The 22,435-nt window shown below is 33.4% G+C and overlaps 2 protein-coding genes across 3 annotated transcripts in view; one reads left to right on the plus strand and one right to left on the minus strand.

Moving 5' to 3' along the window:
* The window catches only part of LOC125049286 (rhomboid-related protein 3), an 89,842-nt gene extending 74,497 nt beyond the window's left edge, over positions 1 to 15,345 (minus strand). The window contains exons 1-5 of the mRNA XM_047648418.1: positions 15,217 to 15,345; positions 13,191 to 13,568; positions 12,553 to 12,576; positions 11,531 to 11,629; positions 11,016 to 11,081 (exon numbers count right to left, since the gene is read on the minus strand). Coding sequence (XP_047504374.1) covers positions 11,016 to 11,081; positions 11,531 to 11,629; positions 12,553 to 12,576; positions 13,191 to 13,448 — 447 coding nt within the window. The 5' untranslated portion in view covers positions 13,449 to 13,568; positions 15,217 to 15,345. The remainder of the gene's footprint in view (positions 1 to 11,015; positions 11,082 to 11,530; positions 11,630 to 12,552; positions 12,577 to 13,190; positions 13,569 to 15,216) is intronic.
* A 1,127-nt stretch (positions 15,346 to 16,472) lies between these two features.
* On the plus strand, positions 16,473 to 22,398 carry LOC125049478 (spermatogenesis-associated protein 20). Of its 2 annotated transcripts, none has more exons than XM_047648800.1 (6): positions 16,473 to 16,735; positions 17,020 to 18,639; positions 19,008 to 19,216; positions 19,915 to 20,135; positions 20,705 to 20,819; positions 21,471 to 22,398. In XM_047648800.1, the coding sequence occupies exons 1-6, from the start codon at positions 16,590 to 16,592 to the stop codon at positions 21,599 to 21,601; spliced, it is 2,442 nt and encodes an 813-aa protein (XP_047504756.1). In that variant the 5' UTR covers positions 16,473 to 16,589; the 3' UTR covers positions 21,602 to 22,398. The 2 variants fall into 2 exon arrangements, with proteins under 2 accessions (XP_047504756.1, XP_047504757.1); XM_047648801.1 differs by having other exon boundaries at positions 21,474 to 22,398.
* The last annotated feature ends 37 nt before the right edge of the window (positions 22,399 to 22,435 follow it).

Raw genomic sequence — 22,435 nt, forward strand, 5'->3', positions numbered from 1 at the left:
TCCCTATTAAATTGTATAGTATTAGAGTAAAAAAGGAAATTTTAACACATTCGACGGTGCTTATTCAAAACGATTGCAATAAGCCTTTATTCCTTGCAGATTTCGAACAAAGACAACTTACTCTATAGCGGTTAATGTAAGGTAAACATCGCATCAGAGGATGCAACAATACTATGTCCGGTCGGCTTATATTTGTGACATTTTCTCAGTAATGGCGGATTAGTACGAGGAACAACTTGTGTGGTTGCGATGAATGGTTAGTTCCGTTTGCGCTGGTAATTACTCTGGTCTAATGATAGAACATAGAGGAACTTTGTTTAAGATTTCTATTTATTTCATTCAGTGCAATTTAGCTATACTCTGCTTTCCTTTATATATTTTTATTTCACACATGAAATCGAAAGTGAAATTCTGTAATCACCTGCATTTCTATTCCCAGTCATGAGCATCACATATGAACATACCCATGGTTTTATCAATGCTTTTTTTGTATTATCTTACTAATCGTCTAAACACTACGGAATATTTGACAAATAATATCTTGCTATTTCGTAAAGTAATGTTGGCTTAGTGGATTAAGTCTGCTTCTTTCAACGTCGAGGTCGTGCGTTCGAATCACGGCACGGATTATTCATTCTTTATACGCGATTACCAATGCTCTTACCAATGTCCATTAATCACGTGATGTTTTTTTAATATTTTTTAACCCCTCCCTCCCACATGGTGATACGCGGTGAGGTTTAAGACTACCAACGCCGCCCCCCACCCACCCCCACCAAAGAATCTTAATTTTTTTTATAATATTATTTTTAAGTACTGGTATAAAGTATAATTTAATCCTATTCTAGAAAATTAAGGACCATGATAAAAATGTCTTGACAGAAAGGTTGCAGGTTGTTTTTGACTGACATAAAAATAATATTAAAGGAATGATGTAATCATGCGAAAAACATATATTGTATTAGTGCATGAACATATTTAATGTGAATTGCCACAGATTAGCAATACTTTGTTTTCATTTAAGATCAGTCCCACTTCAGTTAGTAGTTAGTACGTAAGTTATTTATATCTATATTACAGAAGACTAACCTACTAAAGATATAATTAAAAAACTATAAAAAAGGATGCAATCTTAGTCAAGTCATATTGTTATAGCGCCACTAGATTGATTAATTACTAATAAATCCGTAGATTACTCGGAGCTGTCTCCGGCACCAACAAAGTCGTATACCTACTGCATGTTTCTATGTATAGCAAGAAACGCTATTTGAAAGTTTCACGTGCATCCCAGACGTGATTAAGATCTAGAATATTTACATTTCAGAACAATAGCGTATATAATCTCGGATGAAGAGAGGTGGGCGTGGGAAGGGCCAGGTCTAGCACGCTAACTCGCTGCACAAATACATTCTTCGCACTACCTATTCGCTACCTGTTACCTCAACAACAAACGAATCTCGTTAATCTTCTTGTCAAATATGTTTACACTGTATATATGTTTCAACGGGCTATATGGGTAGGAAGAAAACTGATGAATAACATGTTTTTGACGTGATAACGTCTTTAAAATCGTTTTAGTCGGGTGACATGTTCAGAAACTTGTGTCACACCAAAACCTCACGAGCGCGATCGCAGGTATAACGAGAGAGAGACGGACCGATCTCCCGTCTCATCTCGAGCGCTGCCAGTCATTCCGTGAATGTATGAAGAAAAATGTATATCATAGTCGAATAAGTAAACTTGTCATTTTACACCCGAAATTTATCATCAAAAGTGTGAATAAAACGATAGATGTAATTTAAAATTTGAAAAAATTGTTATCTTCATTAATTCCTTACTTCCCAAAAACTTATATCACCAATAAGACGTTATCACGTAAACATCTCGATCGTAAACCTACTTTACAAACAACCAATATTTTTTTACAATGTCACTTGATAAATTTGACCTTTTGCATACATCATGTAGTTTTTAACATTTATGCTTACTAGAGTGGGGTCAATGGACTTACTACTTGATACTAAAAGACTAAGGCAATTGAAACAAATTCAGCTGTAATAATTTATAAAGAACTATGTGAAATTGTATATATAATTGAATTCCTTATTTTAAAATAAAATTATGTACGTATTACAAACAAAAATTAAAATATTATTAATGACATAGTTTAATAACCGACACTTAAATGCAAAAACTTTTATGGCCTAAAAAAATATTATACTGAATATTATTTAGTAAAGTTTAATAAAAGTTATACATATAATCATAATTTTATGATAGTAGAGATAATTTTGATGGTTGTGTAATAAATGGTGCAGTGTGGGAAACTAAGGGTGAGATCTATAGTGCGCACTTGGACTTTGCTCAGACTTTACTTACGAAAAACACTAAGGTTAAACTATGATTTAGTATATTTATAGACATTTTAACGGTGAGATTAAGCTAAGCTCAAGCTAAGACAGAAATTGATGTTTCATTTCATGCAATACCTTCTTTATTATCCTTTAAAAAAGTAAAGAATGGTTATAGTTAAGTCTGAGCAAAGTCTAAGTGCGCTCTATAGATCTCACCCTAAGAAGCAGCTGATGTGTGACCACGGACTGTGGAGTCCGAGTTGGCAACACTGAAATTATAGTACAAAAGCCATAGATTAAAGCTTAATTGCGTCAAACTAAGGGTATGTTCCGATATACACTGCGACCACTGTACAGAGTACCGTCAATTTAGTATACTGTGAAACCGTTTCTCTATAGCCAGCTATACTGGTTACAATTTAAAACGGAACGCAGTCCAGTATACTAGTCAGCTTCGTTTTTCGACACAGTTTTCAAATGAGTGCATCAAAGTTTTTCAATTCAACAAGAAAAACTATTATTGGAGTATTATCGCATTAAAAAAATCTATATTAATATTAACTGTCAATTGAATTAATACTACAAAGAAAGTAAGTTAGAATTTTAAATGTTTGTTATTAAACTGTAAGTTATATCAGCCGTTAGGCATTCAAGTGGTTTTGATTGATCACGTGATCAAAGCACTGCGAGTACCTTACCTCGAAAACGCCAGTGCTCGCAGTAGAAGTATAGCGGGGATTTGTGACGTCATATATTTCCTAGGACGCTGCGGCTGTATACTGCAGTCCATAGCGGAACAAATTTTTGAACAGTGGGAGCACTATACAGTACTCGCAGTGTATATCGGAACATACCCTTAACCATATAAACGACTTAATTTTAGTATGACGTAAATACTTTTCATGGGATTTTTGCAAGAACGATTTATTTAGAAATAAAAATAAATATAAAGTCTAAAATAAATTAATTTTTGTTAATGCAGATAAAAACGTTAAGCTCATTTCTAAATTACAACGAAAAAGTATCAAACTTTATAAACTAGTTACATGGCAATATCATGACAGTGACAGCTAATAAGTGCCAATGACTTTGTATCCGGCTAATAAATAGATTAAAAAAAAAAAGAAAAAAAGACAGCTAATAAAATGGTAAAATTTTGCCGCTCAAATTCAAACCGAAGTACAATTGGAAATTCAGTAACTCAACACAGTATTAATACATTTCGATACAGTATTTGTTTATGGACGTTTGTGATTGCCAGCATTTTCGGAATTTAGTTTTGTATTCCCAAACCGTCTGCCTGGGGCGGTATGACGAATCCAATTAACAATACTAACGAACTCTGTCAGCTCAGACGAATACTATTTATGTTTCCTCAGAGTCATTGTAAATATTTAGCCCAGAACGCGTCTGGCATCGCCCTTGTCTTATCTCTTAATCGTAAACGTTTCACGAATCTCTGCTTTCTTCACAGGATATGGGTTTGTAAACTATTAGAATATGCGGACATTTGAAAGCGTTAAGTACGTTTGTTTACATCGAAGCTGCGATAAAAAGAAACAGGACGAATTGGTTCTATTTACAAGTTCTCGCCTCAAAATAGTGCATGGTTTGTAGTATTTTATTTCGCTATTGACTACGCAGTAGTGGCAACAAAACAAAACAAAACTGTTCACAGTTGATAAAGAAGCCTCTACACCTCCAAACCCGAATCATTATCACAGATACAAAAATACGTGTGATCAAAGAATCCCTTGAATCAACTTATGCTGCTTACGACGATACATATGATTTTTTAAAATTAATTTGAGAATTTCTCACACAGTTTAGGGTTTGATTACCCTAATTTAATAAAATTTGTTTATTCGTTATTTATTGCGTTCGAATACTATAAAAATAAATGTTACTTCTATTGACAAAAAGCTCTGTATAGCGGCGGAAATTGCCTTCACCATACCAGATATACGATGCCTATGTCCCTGAAGAAGAAAGGAAATCAGGGAAGGACAGGGACTTTGTGAAGAGGTTAAATTAAAAGCTGTGAATCCGATAGTAGCAGCAAGTATGCAAAGTAAGAAATTCGAGATAGTATTGGCGGCAGCCAGCGTGCGCGTGGGCATTGACAGGTGAAGTCGGTCGATTATCCGCTAATTTATACGCGCCGATCAACTTCTTGTTTTCACGCTCCGATATTATTGAGTGCAAACAAACGTGATAAACATAGAACAAAATACTATTACTTTAGTTGTATCCAAATTATTATTAAAAATTATAATGATTATGTTGTAAATATCCTCGTCCTTAGAACCTTATTTATAAACGTACTAAAACTATCAAAAGCTTTGTCCTTATTAGTCAAGTGTAGTTCGTTCATAATAAAATAAAACAAAACATTACATTTACGCTAATATAATCAACTTTTATAAATTAAACCCATTGTGTACTTAAAGTTGCAAAAAACTAAAAAAGCATATTACAAAACAAGCCTAAATACAAGGCCTGATGTCACCAAGGCAACATCATTCAGCCCTTTTTAGGAATCTTTACGAGCGACACCTCCACAATAATCGCGAGTTCATTCACCACTAAGTAATTGTATTGTTCAAGTATCCGCAATCCACTTCCTCTTGCCTCTGTCATGCGGTAGTGAAACTGGCTTTCCCGTGCTAAACGATCAAATAATTATGTAATACATGAAGGCTTCATTATGGAGGTCATTCGATAACCTTATATGCTTCAAGGTTAATGGACACAATAACTTATTTGAATACGACTACGGCTCTAATTATACAAATGGACTACCGATTGTTTATCTACGAATTGACTTTTATCGAGATATTATTACGCGCTCCGAACATATTTTTTTTATTAAAAATGTGTGCAATTTTTTATGGGAATATAAATTTCGCACAAACACAGTCAAAGACAATCTTGATAAATAAAACAATCGGGTTGGATCGAAAATTTATAAAACGAGAGCGGCTAGACCGATTTTAATGGTTTTTAATTTGTTGTATTTGTCTCTGAATAGCAGAGGACAACATTAGAACATTGTCGAAAAAAACCAATACAACATGTTCATGGGTTTCGTAAGTGTCAAACATTTTATGTTCATCCCGATGTTCCATACAATTATTCAACACAGATTTAACGTTATTATTTTGAATACAACCTTTAAAAATTAGTCTAGTTTTATACTAGACTGAGAAAGTGCGATTGTATATTAATTAAAAATATTTATTCGGGTTTCTTACTATAGACTACAATTGACTGGAAGAGTACAATTTTATTTATTTACACTTCGTTGCAAATGAAAGAAACACAATACATAAAAATTATAAGGGATGCAACGGGCGGCCTTATCGCTAATAAGCGATCTCTTCCAGGCAACCCTAGTTAAGAGAAAAACTTAAAAAAATAAATAAAAAGAAACATGTGTGCGAGAAGTGCAGAATCCTTAATCTTAAGTAATACAAAATTTTAGTGACCATAATAAAAATACTGAACAAAGCATATATTATTACACTTAGGTTGATATTCAGACGAGACTTATGACTCCAGTATGTCGAAATCAATTTGTTTATATACGGGAGTAACAGCGCTTCCTTAAGATGTAGGTTGAGTAATTTTGACTATAATATTATAAATCTATAGTAATTAAGTAGCATGTCATATTATAAAACTATCTTAAAGTTACGTAGAATTTAACATTCAAGTCCCAAGGTCATCAAGGCCAGGAATTGATCGCGTATGGAAAAATGTATTGTCCATCAATACATTAGTCACAAATAATAATGAAATAAATATTAAGTTATAATCACTCATTGGTCTAGTGGTTAGTACCCCTGACTCCGAAACCATGGGTCCCGGGTTCGTTCCCCGGCTGAGACAAACATCGATGTGATGAGAATTTGGTGTTGTGCTTAGGTCTTGGGTGTTTAAATATGTATTTATATGTCTATCTATCTATAGTATGTATGTATATCCGTAGTACCCATTACACAAGCTTCACCAGCTTAGCATGGGACCAGGTCAATTGGTGGGAATTGTCAAAAAAAAAAAAACAAGCTTTCTTTTACGCAGGCATCAACCTCAGTACACAAATAAATATTTTTATGTAGGAAGTAATTGCAGCAGGAAATGTTGAGACGATAAACATAAAAACAATTTGTACATATTTATCAAAAGGGACAGGTGCGTGAGAAAGCAGTATGCGTGAAATTAGTGTAAATCCACCGCGGTGTGGTCTGTTGACGAAAAAATACGATTACCAAAGCATCAACCCTCACGATTCGGCACGGTGACCTCCCTTCATTTGTCCCTCACGGCCTTCCGTGATATACAACCTTTTTGTTCAATTCAAATCATCGCTCCCTGATGACTTCAAAAGGATTTCGCATGAACTTCGCTCACATAATTTTTACTTGTTTTTATACAATTTCTTATTTCCACGAGTTTAATATAAATTTTCGCAATTTAATATAAATTTAACCATCGCATTATTGTAAAATTGTAGAATTTTAGAATTGCGATAATTGCGTTGTAATACTATACTTGATATTAGAAAAAGCCTGTGATAAATTTGGTTTCATAAGGGATAAGATTGTTGTAGATGTATTTTTGGATATTTAAATAAAACTACACTCCTTTAGCATTATTTATAGATGCATACGTTATATACTCACTCGTCTATTAATATAGTAAAGTCTAGCGTTAAGGTATGACAAATCATCTTGTAAAAAGTCCAGTACAAAATTAAGTTTCACCATTTAACCTTAAGTATCAATTGTATTTTCCTTTTTCGTTAAGTGCCAATTATTATTTAACATACATAAGCGCAATTAAGTTCCTAAATTAATTAAAAAGAAAACAGTTTTGACGTTAATAACAGATTCGATAAAGCTTTTAGTCTGAAACTGTTTTCCAAAACGCTTTAATATATTAAAAAGTGCGGTAAAACGTTTTGAGTCCGAGATGAAATCACACCATCAATAACTGATCGAATTGGGCGGCTATCTACGAGCGGGCGCCAAGATCGCAACGATAGAACAGTAATTGTCAATAAAATCTCAATTTAGATGGCACCGATACGGGGTGAGTTACGGACGGACAATCAGACAGAACACGAAAACCTACTCGACGAAGGAATGTGCCCTGCGACAGGACCTGCTAACGAATTAGGTACTTCAAATTGGGCGTTACATCAATTTTATTTTATAATTTATTTACCATTTTTAAAGATAAGACTGATGCCGCGTCCAGCTCGGATACAGGTAAATGATCAGATTATTTTTACACCAGACTTTCGTCGCGTGCATAATGATGGCTTACAAGAGAAACGCCTATAGGAATACCTATTAACCCGATTCTTCGCGGACCCAAAAATAGGTTACATACTATGGCCAATTTTAGCCATTCCTGTTACTTTATTAGTAATTTTCTAAGACCAGAGTGATCAACTACTATACTATATTTATATGCTTTCTTCTCTATCTTAAACACTCATTTGCATATATAATCTAAGGGTGTAGCCCTAGCGTAAAAGATAAGCGCAAGGGTGTTTAAAAATAAATTTGTCGAAAGTGATAAATGATGAATATAACTTTTATTATATCAAATTAAATTAACGATCCGAGCCGAACGTCTACCTTTTCTCACATTAGAGTTATCTTATCTGAAATGATTGCTTCCATTACCTTAGAGACCAGACACGTTGTTTTGTTAGCGAGGGAAGATAGAGAGATTAATGCGTAAAACTATTAATTTTGATTGAGGTGTGTTTTATTAAGTAATTGTTTTTGTTCCGTATGTAGATTTGTGTGCACCGTAAAATCCATTTTAAAACGGCAATTTGAATGCTTATTTACTTATAGTTTTAATTGGAGTTTTTATATATTTTTAAGTATAGGTAAGTGACACTTAATACCAAGTTCATTGCTTATAATTAATTGTATTATAACAATTAGTGACATGATTTTGATAAATATTTACATTTCGATTTTACGCAGACATCATTCGAAAGGATTTAAAAAAATGAATAGTAAATTACTAATAAGTAAACACGAAAGGCAACAAATGTTGCAATTAGTCAAAATTATATAAAATGTTATACATAATATTATGATTATTCATTGTGTATCGTGGGGTTCCCACAGCGAGCTTTAATACATTTTCCGTGTACCAGTTAGCGCCCCATAAATTGATTAAGGGACTGCGGCGTCTCACAAGAGTTTTTTGTGACAGGAACGCTTCTTATACCTACATATTTGAAATATCCATACATACATTAAATGTTTTAAAACTTATTTGGTAATTATGTTAACGTTTAAACATTTCATAAAGAACTTATCCTTTATTACCGCCAGTTTCACGGAGTTTGTAGGTATAAACTTATTTTACAGCTTCTTAATCAAAAGTAATTTAAGAGGAATCCCTTCCTCTTAAATTGAGTTTGAGTCGCAAAGCTAAGGCGAGTCTAAAGTGTAGATGAGACGTAGGATGGTATGAATAATACACTAAAAATATGGTTACAGATAAGAGATCTTTGTTAATAATGCGAGTAATATAATTATTGTCGTTGCAAATCCGCTTCAACTCAAATTGTGTGAACTTCCTGCCAGGAAATTACTTTCCTTTCAAACAGACAATTTCCCTAAAAGCTTCGCCATTCATTTTTAATTATAACTCATTCATCAAATGACTGCAATGGTAAGAACAATTACTGGTGTTTAATTGAAGAGGGAAACGTAACAATTTAAAATGGCTAAAATATAAATATTTAAGTATTGCTAGTATAACACAAGGCGCAGATCAATACGCTATATATAAAAATTGCATTTTGTTTTCAATTTATATTCATAAGTTGACGTATCATACAATAATATGGATATGATGTCAGTAATTTGGTAAGGAGTTAAAACGTACAAAAAAACATGGGTGACAATATAAATAACAATTTGGCCCACCCCGATCGAATGTGGTTCGCCCGGATTAGCATAAGAATGCCGCATCACAGACGCCCACGAACCAACACTGTCCCCTTGACTCGTTGAATTTAATTTTGATTTACGCGCATACACAATACGCGAAACATAGGCGATAAAGAGGGGCAGACGGACTTCTTACTTGTAAAGTCGCCAACTTCTATATTGTAGCCACTCTGGCCATACTGAATATTTATAATAATAATCTAGTGACCTGAATCCTGACAGCCTTCGAGGCCTAGTTGGTAACGCAAAGTATAGTAATAATATCTCTTAGGTTCGGTTCTCATAGATTATTGTTTTTTTTTGACGGCATTAAAGACTACGCATAAGAAATCATTGTTTATTATAGTTTAGAGAATAAAACCTTATGAAGCCAACCATATAAAATTTGACTAATTAATTATAACAACTAAGATAAGCAACTCGGCATTTAGACATAAATACCTTTATTTATAATAAATATATTTAATTTGGTATGTCTGATAACGATAATATTAAAAAGATACTTCAATTAGAGTGAATAAATCGCCTTACATTTTATGGGCAGCCGCAAAAAATTAGCGCAAAAAATGGCCCCTTTGAAGCAATAACTTAATTTAAAAATGAGGTAATAATTCACGACACCGCTTTTGGTTGACGTAATTAACTGCTTCTTAAGATTCCTTATGCAAATTTTTGTTAGTCTTTTTAATATTTAAATTAATTAGGAGAGAACTTTGTGTTAAAACGATATTTATTGATTAAAAAGCTTAGTTTGATAGGCGTCATAAACTAGTCTTTATTTATCATATGCCTAATTTTTGACATATAAACCTTGACTGCAATTAGTTAAATACAAATGAAGCACACATAAAAATCGTGAACAACAAAACGCAAAAAACAGGGTGAGTGAGCTCAGCCTTAATACGTATTTAAGATAATATATTTAACCATATAAAAATAAATGTCCACCTAATAAATCGAATTGGACTTTATCGGGTTTCGAGGCGACAGACAGAAACGATAAGAATGTGGGTCCTCTCGGCTTTATTTAGAACTTTTTCGTTTAGTAATTGTCCTTAGATCCTTGGACGAGTTGTAACAAAGTTGTTTTTCCTTAGTATCTGTTTTGGACTTGGGTCGATATAGGTTTGCGACTGTTTGTAATCGGCGTTGCATCTTAATTTAGTTGTCTTGTACTTTTCAGCGCCACGGCGATATAGGTATGTAGGACTAATATCAAAATACTTCAGATTCTAGTATTATTTTAATATAAAATGTTATAGAAATGGAGTTTATATTACAGTTCTGATTTTTTGTAGTACAAGGAGAAAATATTGTGTTAATTTTCCGCTTTTATTTTATTTAAATAACAATAAATTTTCCATATACTTTTAATATTATTTTCGTGCTATAAATAAATATCAAAGGAGTAACTAGTATATCAAAAGTAATCTCAAAAAAATTTAAGATTTTTTAAAGGTTGATACATACTTACCGATATTAATGGCATAGGTACCTTATATTATAAATAAATCTTAAAGGAGTAACTAGTATACCTATCAAGAGTAATCTAAAAAAAAAAAGATTCTTTTTAAGGTTGAATATTTACCGATATTAATGACATAACTTATTAGGTACGTAAATAATTGATAACGTTGTTAAACTAATGATTGTTTATACTTTATCCACTTACCAAATTAACAAATTCTTGAAAAGTAATGGACGGGCTGCTCGAACTTTTTGCTTTATCCAACAGGATCTGAAAAAAAAATGTAATTAGACGCGAAAATTTCCCGATATCCGAATGATTATTAAACAAATGATTTTATTTTTAATAACAAAAACACTCAGTATTTGATTGTTTACGATGATACTTTAATGAACAACGTATATTATGTAAAAAATCGATATTAATATGACCGTGAGATCACACTTTTACTGTTTAATTATGAATAAATCACTTCTGAATTTAACTTTCATTTTAGGCTTTCATGCCTTAGGTCATATGTAAAGTATTGTCCATAGACATCGAATTCCGTAATCACTTTTACAGCCAGTAGCATTTTTCTTAGCACGCCTACCAATAAGTATTAGATTACAGTCAGGAACGTTTTTTCGTTTACCATATGTAACTAATAGGTAAGTTAACTGGAGGCAATGATTTCTTACTATAAAGCAGACTTACTTTAAGTAAGATTTATTATTTACCTCACGTTTGTGATGCGGCACCTGCGCTATAAAATCGGGATGTTGAAGGGTCTGAAGGAAATCTGGCCACGGGATCTCACCAAAACCCTCCGGATCGAACTGCATAAGAAAATAATAAACAAACCATTAGTATAAAATTCACACCTACGAGATTTGACACGGTCCCGTACAAAAACCAAATTGTGATTTCAAAGGCGCACCCGTGACGCCATAATCACCCGCTATTCCGAGAGTTTGTTATTATGTGTATTATTGTGATAATTTCAGTTCCAAAAAGGAGATGACAAAAAATATGAAGCGCCCCTATCTGCGCAGTGGCACATCTCAATGTCCTCTACGTGACGACACACCGTTTGATCTCCGGCGCTACCGACACACTTTTATCTAATAAAACTTTTTGTTTCTGCTTCTGTACATTTTAATCAAGTCAAAATAGGAATTTCTGGAAATTTGTTTCTTTGTCGTAAAAGTCAGTTTTTTGATGTATTCAAGGTACATGTGCAACGATTGTCAAGTAGCCGGGAGACAGGAAAAGCAAGATTGAAGTCTGTAGGAAAACCACGCCCGAATAAACGTGTGACAAAATTATTAATTATTAACAGCATCGTTAATTATATTTTCTAATACGAAAATTATTATTAAACGGTTGTAATAAATATACATTATAAATAATTCTATAATACATAATATATTATTATAAATTACTTAAATTTACGACATCGTTAGAATGTTATCGCAAACCCTATTAATAACCTATCCTATATATAATAAGGGTGATACCGTATTATTTGTATGTTGCAAAGTTTCGCCAAAACATAGGTAATTGAAAAATAGATTTTATGTGGCCTGTTGCTCTAATTCAAAAGGAACCTCTAATTTTGGATATAAACGATTTTAATAACTTTATTACACCTCGATCGATTCCAATAAGAGCCTTTCTTATTATCACTTATGAAAATATCCGCCTAAAACGTAAGTCCAGTTCCATTTTGGTGCTAAATGTCTGTGTGTTTTAAACTTACCCGATCGAAAAGCAGCCGCCATTTCTGTAACAAGGAATAAATAATAAAATGTAGAACGAATAAAACTTTACAATAAGTGTATGCGTCTTGTAGCTTGTTATTACGTTTGAATTATTTGTGTACAAAATATAAGTTTCAACGGCCGTCATAACTACTCTACTATGATGGACGGTAACGTAATCATACGTTAAGGACCTATCTGGTCGCCAAACTCCAAAAAAGTACAGTTTCTTTCCATTTTTCGCCATCGTTTCTTGAAGTAGGGCAAATGGAAAAAATATATGGTGGAGTTGAGTAGTTTATGTATCCCTTTTGAAAGACCGATACGCGATTTAAATAACTTCGCTCGATAGAAAAAAATCCAAACATAGCCAATTTTTGACACTTTGAATTCATTTTATGACGAAAATCTATATAGAACATGATTTTGAAATTTACACGATATATTTTATCGCAAGCCAAGTAATTCATTCAGAAAAAAATCAATTGATAAAATTACATTAATTTAATGTTTTACATAACTAATTATTATTACGGGCCGGCGCGCTCCAGCTCTCCACTGCGCACCGCAGTCCACCCCGAGACACTGACACAGCAATTCGTGCTGGGATAGGGCCTTAAAGGTCAAAACCACTTACATCGTGCATCAACTCCCGTCGTATTTCAGCCTCATCGAGCTCGCTACCAAGGTCCGTGTGATCCGTGTCATAGAGGTGTTCGGCCGCCCGTGACAATGAACCAAGCGAATCCCGGGCGGAGGCCAGAGAGCCAGTAACTGTCGGGAGTACCCCAGCCTCAATGCCAGACTCCATTGAGGTATTCGCAGACAGGACAGTGGCGGCTGGGGGGGCGCAAACCTCGCCGCCACCGCAGCCACTGCCCACCCATATAGACATCTTAGAAACATTCACACCACATAATAGTTTACAAATTACCGCATCTCAAGCTTGGACAGATTAAATTGGTCAATTTAAATTTGGAATGGGAAACTAAGGCACGTGATTGACTTCTGGCACCTGAAAAGAAAAATATTTGGTTTGATAGATTCCTAGAAGGTAGTTTAGCTACTTGAAAAATCATTTTTTTTAAATACTACAAGTGAAGCTTTTGGATATGTTACTAAATATATAATTAACATAATAATCACAATGATTGTTTCATCGAAAACGCACCTCCAGATTATACGTACATACGTATTAACAAGTAAACTACGGCGGTCAATAGTTTTGAGGCTAACGTCTTTGACATGTGGTGTACTTAGTATGAAAAAAGTATTAATCCTTGTAATTTTATTAAATCTTTTAATCAGTGTCTGCCTTCGTCTGCGTATAAAGATAAAACGTCTTATAACTCATGTTCAGTCTAATGTTAGTTTACAAACGTATGTAATTTATGGGAATAATTGGACTGACCATAAATATTACTGAATATAGTCATACTAGCTGACCTGGCTAACTTCGTTCCGCCCTACAACCTTATAATATCGTTGTTACTTTAATTTAACTTATTTTAGGATTTCATTAATGTTAAGTGTTACATTAATACAACTTTTTTGCAAATACAGAAATGTTTTATTGCTTGCCATTGCGAAAGAAGAATGGCAGTTTTACACATTAGGCATCTTCTCTCTAGCGTCAATATGGCGATACTGCATGTTAAGCACTTTCTAATATCCAACATCTTTTGATCAGGATCAAAGCATGGTTATGCATCTCCTCATTCACCTCAAGATCGGAATTTCTTGAACTGACAGGAATTCGACGTAAAATGATGCGTAGTTTTGTCAACAGATGGCACCATATGGTTTTTGCATTCGTAAAATTAATTAATTTGTTTATTGTTATTCGATAACTTATCCGATATTTTATTGCTTATTGTGCTATTCGGGACGGAAACAAATCCAACAAATCAAAAACCATGGCAATCGGTCCAACCGTTCTCGAGTTATAAGTGTTGTAACAAACACGACTTTCTTTTATATATATAGATTATACTAATATAGTACAAACACTTTTCATTTATTAAAACAAGGGGTAAAATTCTTGTAAAAAGATATTGCATTACGTTTTACGGTATTTACTTGAATTTTTAAAATGTTATATCTTCTAACGTGAAATCCAAAGAGTAATTATAAAATTAAAAAAACAACGACTTAGTGTTTCTGATTAGAAGGTTGTAGGTGATTAGCTAATTATGAGCGGTGCGGAATACAATTGTAATCTTATTAACGTTATCACTATTCCTTGTAGGGTGTATTGGTACAAAAGGGCTTCAACCCTCAGCCCGTTGCCATAGCAACGTCGCAGTTTCATTCACATCCGCTGACATGCACTTTAACACGTGCGGTTATCGAAAATCGAAAATCCCTATTATGTTATCAATATAATCTAAAAAAGTAAGCATTTTTTTAGTACTATACAACGACCTCTAAATAGATTGAAACTAATATGCAAACTGAGACGTTGATTGCAGGTTCACAGATGATTGACCATTTTAATTCAAATTAGCCAAGGTGACCTAAATAATCATTCCGTGTAGGATGCATAAAATATTACCTGGAAACTAGTGTTCGGGCAAAATAGGGCAATTTAGATTGTCGTATATTGTTTACATTTATAAAGCATGCATACAACCTCAAAATTATGGTTCAAAATCACCACTCACCGTTCTTATATTACATCACTATCATAAGGGACGATTTACACGATATTTCATTTCTTTTAATAGGCAACACGACATTTCGTGTCAAGAACTCATTAATTGTAGCTGAACATGCAGCATACGTCAAAACACTGTACCAGTGAAAGTACAAGGATAGCGTCCAGAATCTGGCGCATGCGTTGTCTTAGCAACGAAGGGTGCATATGAAATAGTGCAATACCCATGAGTTTGATAGAATATAGGAATTCTACTGGTAATGAACTTGTTATCTTAGAAAATTTCATTGACAGTTATGCAGTATTATGGTCGCTTGAGAGAGTTAATAAAACTGTTAAATACATAATTTTGAAGCTCGATCCGATTTTAATAAAATAAGAGTACAAAAGAAAGCCATTCCTATTATTTATTGTTCCTCTTAATTTTCCTAAGGTTATATTTTTTGAATAAGATAAAATTGGATTATATACTTTACATTTACTTAAAGGCGCCTTAAATTATTATAATAGCAAAGTTGAATGACGTAATAATTGCATTTAAGTCATATTTTCAATTACCATTTCAAAATTTCACATTTGATTTTTATATTATGTTATAAGGTCTACTCAAGTACATCATATTTATAAAAATATAGTCTTTGCTTACACCTATCATAGAGCGTTTAATGTAAGAAAACTTCCCATATTATTATTCTAAAGTTAATGCAACAAGTCAAAGTTAAACATTTAATGAATAAAACCGCAATAAACACGTTTATGTGTTTCTAATGTAAATTGACCGATTTTGATATTTTTTACAGAACCTATAAGAAAAGCTGTTTTATATCAGTATTCAGTATCCGTTTAATAGTGATAGCGATTGCGATCTCAACTTTAATATTAATATTTCAGTATTTGTACCGGGCGATCCCAAGGTTGCGACATCAGCGCTTCAGATATTGAGAGAACTACATCATAATTTCATATTAAAACATCGGGATTGTTATCGCTACCGCTACTGGAAGTTAAGGGCGCAGGCCCTAGGGCTATCATGGACCCTAGATACGCAAAATTTCGCAGGAACATTAATGTTTGCACATAAAGATGAATAATGATTTCAAAAATGGATATGGCCAATGTCCCAAAATAATGGTTCTCTCATCTAGATCTTTTACAATAACTAAAAATAATAACACAAAAGTAACAAGAAATCGCACAACGACTGTCATCCTCCGTCAAAGTCAAAAAAGTAAACTGCCAAGTCTGCATTTGACATACCTACTAGGATTTCAATTTAATTTGTCAAAACTCAAGTCCGAAATCATAATAATAATAAATAATAATATGCACTCAGTATTTTATTATGCGAAATAACTTAATTTCCTATAAAACATAAATATTATGCCTTATAATCGCGCTACCTCGTTGTTGCGACGGTTATCTTTAAATGATAGTAAGCTGAAGAATTTTGGTACTACGCATAATAATAAAGAAATATTTTTACCAAATCACATCTGTAATCAAAGGGATTTCTGCTGGACTATAAGGTACGTAGTAATGGTAGATATAACTTTCATTATTTAATTAATATTAGTATATGATTGAGATAATCTCCTTTTAAAATAAATTAATAAAACTCTTTACCCATTACTGTCAAATAGCAATAAAAGTTAAAAAAAACCTTTATTGGTTGAATTATAAAGCGTCTTTAATATTATGGTCTGTTTGAATTTGTCAGTAATGACATTTTTTGTATGAGACAAAATTTTGCAGTGATTAGCTTAAAACAATGTGTATTGATTTATTTAATTCTAATATTTTTCTACTTTAGGATATCAACATTGTTCAATAATAATTTAAACCCACCAAACAATTTAAGAGGACTTTGTGATAATATTATTAAAATGTCAGCTCCAACTGCGGAACTAAACCTTCCAGATAAGCCAAAATTCACAAATAAACTAGGAAATGAAAAATCTCCATACTTATTACAGCATGCTAATAACCCTGTAAATTGGTATCCTTGGTGCCAAGAAGCTCTTGATAAAGCAAAACAACAAAATAAGCTTATTTTTCTCTCTGTTGGCTACTCTACATGTCATTGGTGCCATGTGATGGAAAAAGAGTCTTTTGAAAATGAAGATATAGCTAAAATAATGAATGATAATTTCATAAATATTAAGCTTGATCGTGAAGAAAGGCCAGATCTTGATCGTCTTTACATGCTTTTTGTTATGGCCACAACAGGCTCAGGGGGTTGGCCTATGAGTGTTTTTTTGACACCAGAACTTAAACCAATTAAAGGCGGCACTTATTATCCACCTGAAGATCGCTTTGGTTATCCAGGTTTTAAAACACTCTTACGTATAATGGCAAATAAATGGAGGCAAAACAGTAAAATGTTAATGGACATGGGTGATAGTGTAATAGAACACATAAAGAATGCAACAAAACTAGATATTAATACTTCCCTACCTGGTGAAGCAACATGGATGAGGTGTGTAGAGAAATATATTTCTATGTATGAGCCTGAGTTTGGTGGATTTGGCACAGCACCAAAATTTCCCCATGTACCAGCATTCAACTTTCTCTTTCATTATTATGCTAGAGACAAATATGACCCAAAAGGTAAAGAGTGCTTAAATATGTGCCTTCACACTTTAACTAAAATGGCTAAAGGTGGTATTCATGATCATATTTCTAGTGGATTTTCAAGATATTCTACTGATAACCACTGGCAAGTGCCTCATTTTGAGAAAATGTTGTATGATCAAGCTCAATTAGCTGTTGCATATACTGATGCCTATCTTGCCACAAAAGATGAGTTCTTTGCAGATGTTGTTCGTGATATCATTAAGTATGTCAACACCGATCTAAGGCATGAGCATGGTGGTTATTACAGTGCTGAAGATGCAGACTCTTACCCATCCTTTGGTGCACAACATAAAGATGAAGGAGCTTTCTATGTCTGGGAGTACGATGAACTAAAAAATCTACTCTCGGACAAATTAATTGCAGATAATTCATATTTGGACATATTTTGTCATTACTACAACGTGGAAGAGGATGGAAATGTTTCTCCAGATGTAGGGAACAAAGGAGAGTTTGATAATAAAAATGTTCTTATTGTATATGGAGGTGAGGAAGACACAATGGAAAAATTTGGCTTGACGAAAGTGCAATTTAGGAATGTTATATCAACTTGTCGAGAAATACTCTATGAAGTCCAACAGAAAAGACCAAGACCTCATTTGGATACTAAATTAATATGTTCTTGGAATGGGTTAATGATATCTGGGTTGGCAAGAGCTGGTCAGGGCTTAGAAGATAAGAGTTATGTGGATGATGCTATAAAAACTGCAAATTTTATTAAACAGAACTTTTATTGCATGGAAAGCAAAAGTCTATTACATTCTTGTTATAAAGAAGAAGATGGAAGCATCACTTGTGGGTAAGTTACAGACTGAATTATACCAATTATTTAATTTATAAATGTAAAATAGTATAAAATGTCTACAAACCTCCTTTGTAGATATACTTTATGTTTTTCTTTATATTTTATTAGTATAGCAAAATCAGCTAGAGAAAAAATTATCTTAATAAGACAATCTCTGAACTCTTAGATGCATTTTTTTATATCATTTACTCAATTATTTGAGTGAAAGCATTCTTATCAGAATAAAAGGTGTTTAATAGAAACTATTTTAATAATAAAATAGTTGAATTGAATGAAGACATGCTTTAAATAATAATATTGATATTGTGATAATTAAACCAGTTTATTCAGTAATTTTTTTTTGTTGTTTTTATATATTTTAGAGAAGTGCCAATAAAAGGATTTTTGGACGATTATGCGTTCCTTATCCGCGGTTTGCTTGATTTATATGAAGCATCTCTCGATATGGAATGGCTGAAGTGGGCAAGGGATTTGCAGCAGAAACAAAACGATTTATTCTGGGACTCCGATGTTGGTGGATACTACACATGCTCCGATGAAGATGATAGTGTTATAATAAGATTAAAAGAAGGTATTTGTAACACAAATTTAAAGACGAGAGTCATATGCATATGTAACAAATGTCATGTCATATAACGCCAATTAATGCTCTTAGGTACATAAACGATTGAAAACATTTGGTTCATTGATCAATAATTGTTCCTTGCTTAAATCAATCAAGAGGCTAAGACCTTGCAGTACACCTGGATGAATGCTTTATTTAGAACTGCCAATTACTATAGTTAATTTTGATTCGACTTCAAAACCAGGTTATCAGTTTGACCTATGCATGTGATATTGTTGGAATATTTTTGAGTATGAGTATTAGGCTTCCAAGCACATGTCCTAGATTTCATATCTGTATTTGTGTCCAGATAACCATGTCCCTAATTAGGTGTATTCCAGCTTAGGTAACTGTCCGAGTTTCATCATTCGATTCAGAAGGCATCCAAGTATTTTACGGGTACATAATATTAAAAAAAAATACTAAATCCCTTTTTCTTGGTCTCAGATTGTTGTTGTTTTTTAATGGCAAGCGATCAGCCTTCTATGCCTGATCTACGCCTTCGTCCTTTTGGGTCTAAGGCATGCAGGGTTTCCCCCCCCCCTTCACCGTGTTAAATGCGCATGCTTAAGCACTAATATATTATTTTGTCTATAATGGTGTAGGTAAATAACGTGGACAGACATTTGAAGTCGATTAATTTAAAAAAATACAACATTGTATAGATCAGGATAGTGCAGAGCCGGCAGGTAACAGTGTGGCCTGTCACAATTTGTTACGGCTTGCGGTATACGCGGACAAGAGTCCGGCGCCGGAGGGCGGCCAGAAGGAACGGGATATGGCAAAGAAATTGCTTTTGGCTTTTTCACAACGACTGAATGATACGCCTAACGCCCTGCCTGAGATGGTATCCGCGTTGATGCTGTATAATGATTCTCCAACTCAGGTATAATTTTGGCAATTTCTGGATAACAGTTATATACTAATTATACATAGAATTCTTACTGATTTTAAAATCTTAATATATATAAATTACGTGTTTCGTTGTTTGTCCGCTATGGACTCCTAAACTACCGAACCGATTTCATTCAATTTTGCACACTGTGTGTAGTTTGATCCAACTTAAAAGATAGGATAGCTTACATCTTAATTTATACCCGCAATATTATTTTATTGCAAAATATTTGTTTATTATTTGATAGTTCCAATTCTAACAGATGGCGCTGTGTTGAAAGTACCAACGTATCAAATAAGTTACAATTTAATGGCATTACCACCAAAAAATGGTCCCCATGACTAGTGTTCTCCTACCGTTTCCCTTGAATAGTTTACTACTATGTAATAGAACAAAAACCTTAGCCACAGCAACGCTTGGCCTATCTGCTAGTTATATTATAAAAAAAGATAAATCTAAATACAACTTGTTTGTGCGAAATGTTTTGTTAACAGTGTGAGTTTCGTTCGTTAATCATACTTAGAGGAACGTCAATTTAAGTATTAATTATTTTATTCCAGGTGTTGATATCAGGTCGACGTTCAGACCCCCGTACGTTGGAGTTAGTGCGTGTTGTGCGTTCGCGTCTGTTGCCGGGCCGCGTGCTCGCTCTCAACGATCCCAATGAAACACCAGGTATAATGAAAATTAACAGATAAAACTAAAATAAATAATATTTTTATTGAAAACGGCCTAAAATCTAAATCATCATCGCTGAAGTGTCGATCCACGGCTGTGCAATATAAACTTTCTATCTATGTGCGCATTTAATACCCCCTCGTACAGTGAAGGAAAAGTCAACGGCGTATGTCAGGCACGGAAGGCTGACCTAGTTGCCTATTAGAGAAAACGACAAATACAGAAATCTGAGGCCCAGACCTGAAAGATTGTAGCGGCGGTTTTTTTAGTCGCATTGTATAGTCTCCTAACCCAATCACAGGACACTTCTACGTCTCTTTGTTAAATTTTAAAGTACGTAGTTAATCAACCGTTTTAACCAATCTGAAACAACTACGCTGGAAATCAAACCGGTGCCCGTTTGAATCTCTCAATAACAATTATAATGATGAACTAAATAGTTGGGAGAATGCAATGAAAGGTCGGCGCCTTTCGAATTTAAGAATAATATTAAAAACACGAATTAATATTAAACATATAAATATAAAGTTATTTATATTAGAATACACATATTGGCGTCGTCTGTTTCCAATTTCTGTATTAAATATGAATGAATGTTGTATTTTATTGAAATCGTTTAATAATTTATATTTTAATACATTTCATTAGCAGTGTTGAGTCGCAGTCGCAACGTGGACGTGCCTTGCGCGTACGTTTGCCGACGTTACGCGTGCTCCTTGCCTGTCACCGACGTCAAACAACTCGAGACCTTACTTGACGAACCCGCAATGCTACAATAATCCCTTTATTTTCCGGCTATCTCCATATGTAAGTCATTGAAAATGACTGCTCAATATTAGTCCTTTTAAAATATACTTCTGGACTGGACAAACCGAGATTTATATATGTAAAGTTTTTGGTAAAATCTGCTGTGTCAAATCAAAAGTCGTAAAAAGTTTGACTCCTAGTTTTAGAAATCTCAAATTTGGAGTGGTGTTAGTATTTTGCAGCTTGTTAATTCTTAACTAAACGTTTAATTAATTAGCTTTATATCTAAGGAAATTCTAGTCTATGCTGCTGATAACTGTACTTTTCTATCGCTTCACGTAAATATTAACGAATAATTTAATCGTGAATATTTCGAGTAATCTATTAAATAGTCAATTATAGTATTAATGTTTTTCTTTATTTATTTGTTACCCTGCAATGCAGCGTCTAATTCAGTTTTGCGAACATTAATAATACTGCGAGAGAAAATATTATATAATAGAGCGGGTATTACACAACCAGAACAATTTTTGTTTTCTGATGAAAATAATTAGTGTTTAGTGTCATAAAAAATGTTATTCGGTAGTCTGGAACATAGATTATAGTATAGGAGTTTTTGCAATGTCCGCTTTATACTTTTTTTTACTTTCTAATGCTAATTGGTGCTTACGGTAGTGTTAAATAATAGAAAAGATCTGTTATTAATATTTTCTTTTTTACCAGTGAAAAGATGGCCACCAAGTGGAAACGATAGGTCTGAATTTGTGATAGAATATAGTAAATTATTATGTATTGTTATTTTTAATTAAAATTAATAAAGTTATTACCATGAAAATCGGCATTTTAATCCAGTAGGGTTGTTTCCT

Source organism: Pieris napi, chromosome 5 (assembly GCF_905475465.1).
Source record: "Pieris napi chromosome 5, ilPieNapi1.2, whole genome shotgun sequence".
In the NCBI taxonomy this organism is placed as follows: domain Eukaryota; kingdom Metazoa; phylum Arthropoda; class Insecta; order Lepidoptera; family Pieridae; genus Pieris; species Pieris napi.

Coding starts and splice junctions, on each gene's coding strand:
- LOC125049478 (XM_047648800.1), top strand. CDS start 16,590: ATGCCTTATAATCGCGCTACCTCGTTGTTGCGACGGTTATCTTTAAAT. Junction 16,736..17,019: donor GATTTCTGCTGGACTATAAG/GTACGTAGTAAT, acceptor TTTCTACTTTAG/GATATCAACATTGTTCAATA. Junction 20,820..21,470: donor CGATCCCAATGAAACACCAG/GTATAATGAAAA, acceptor ACATTTCATTAG/CAGTGTTGAGTCGCAGTCGC.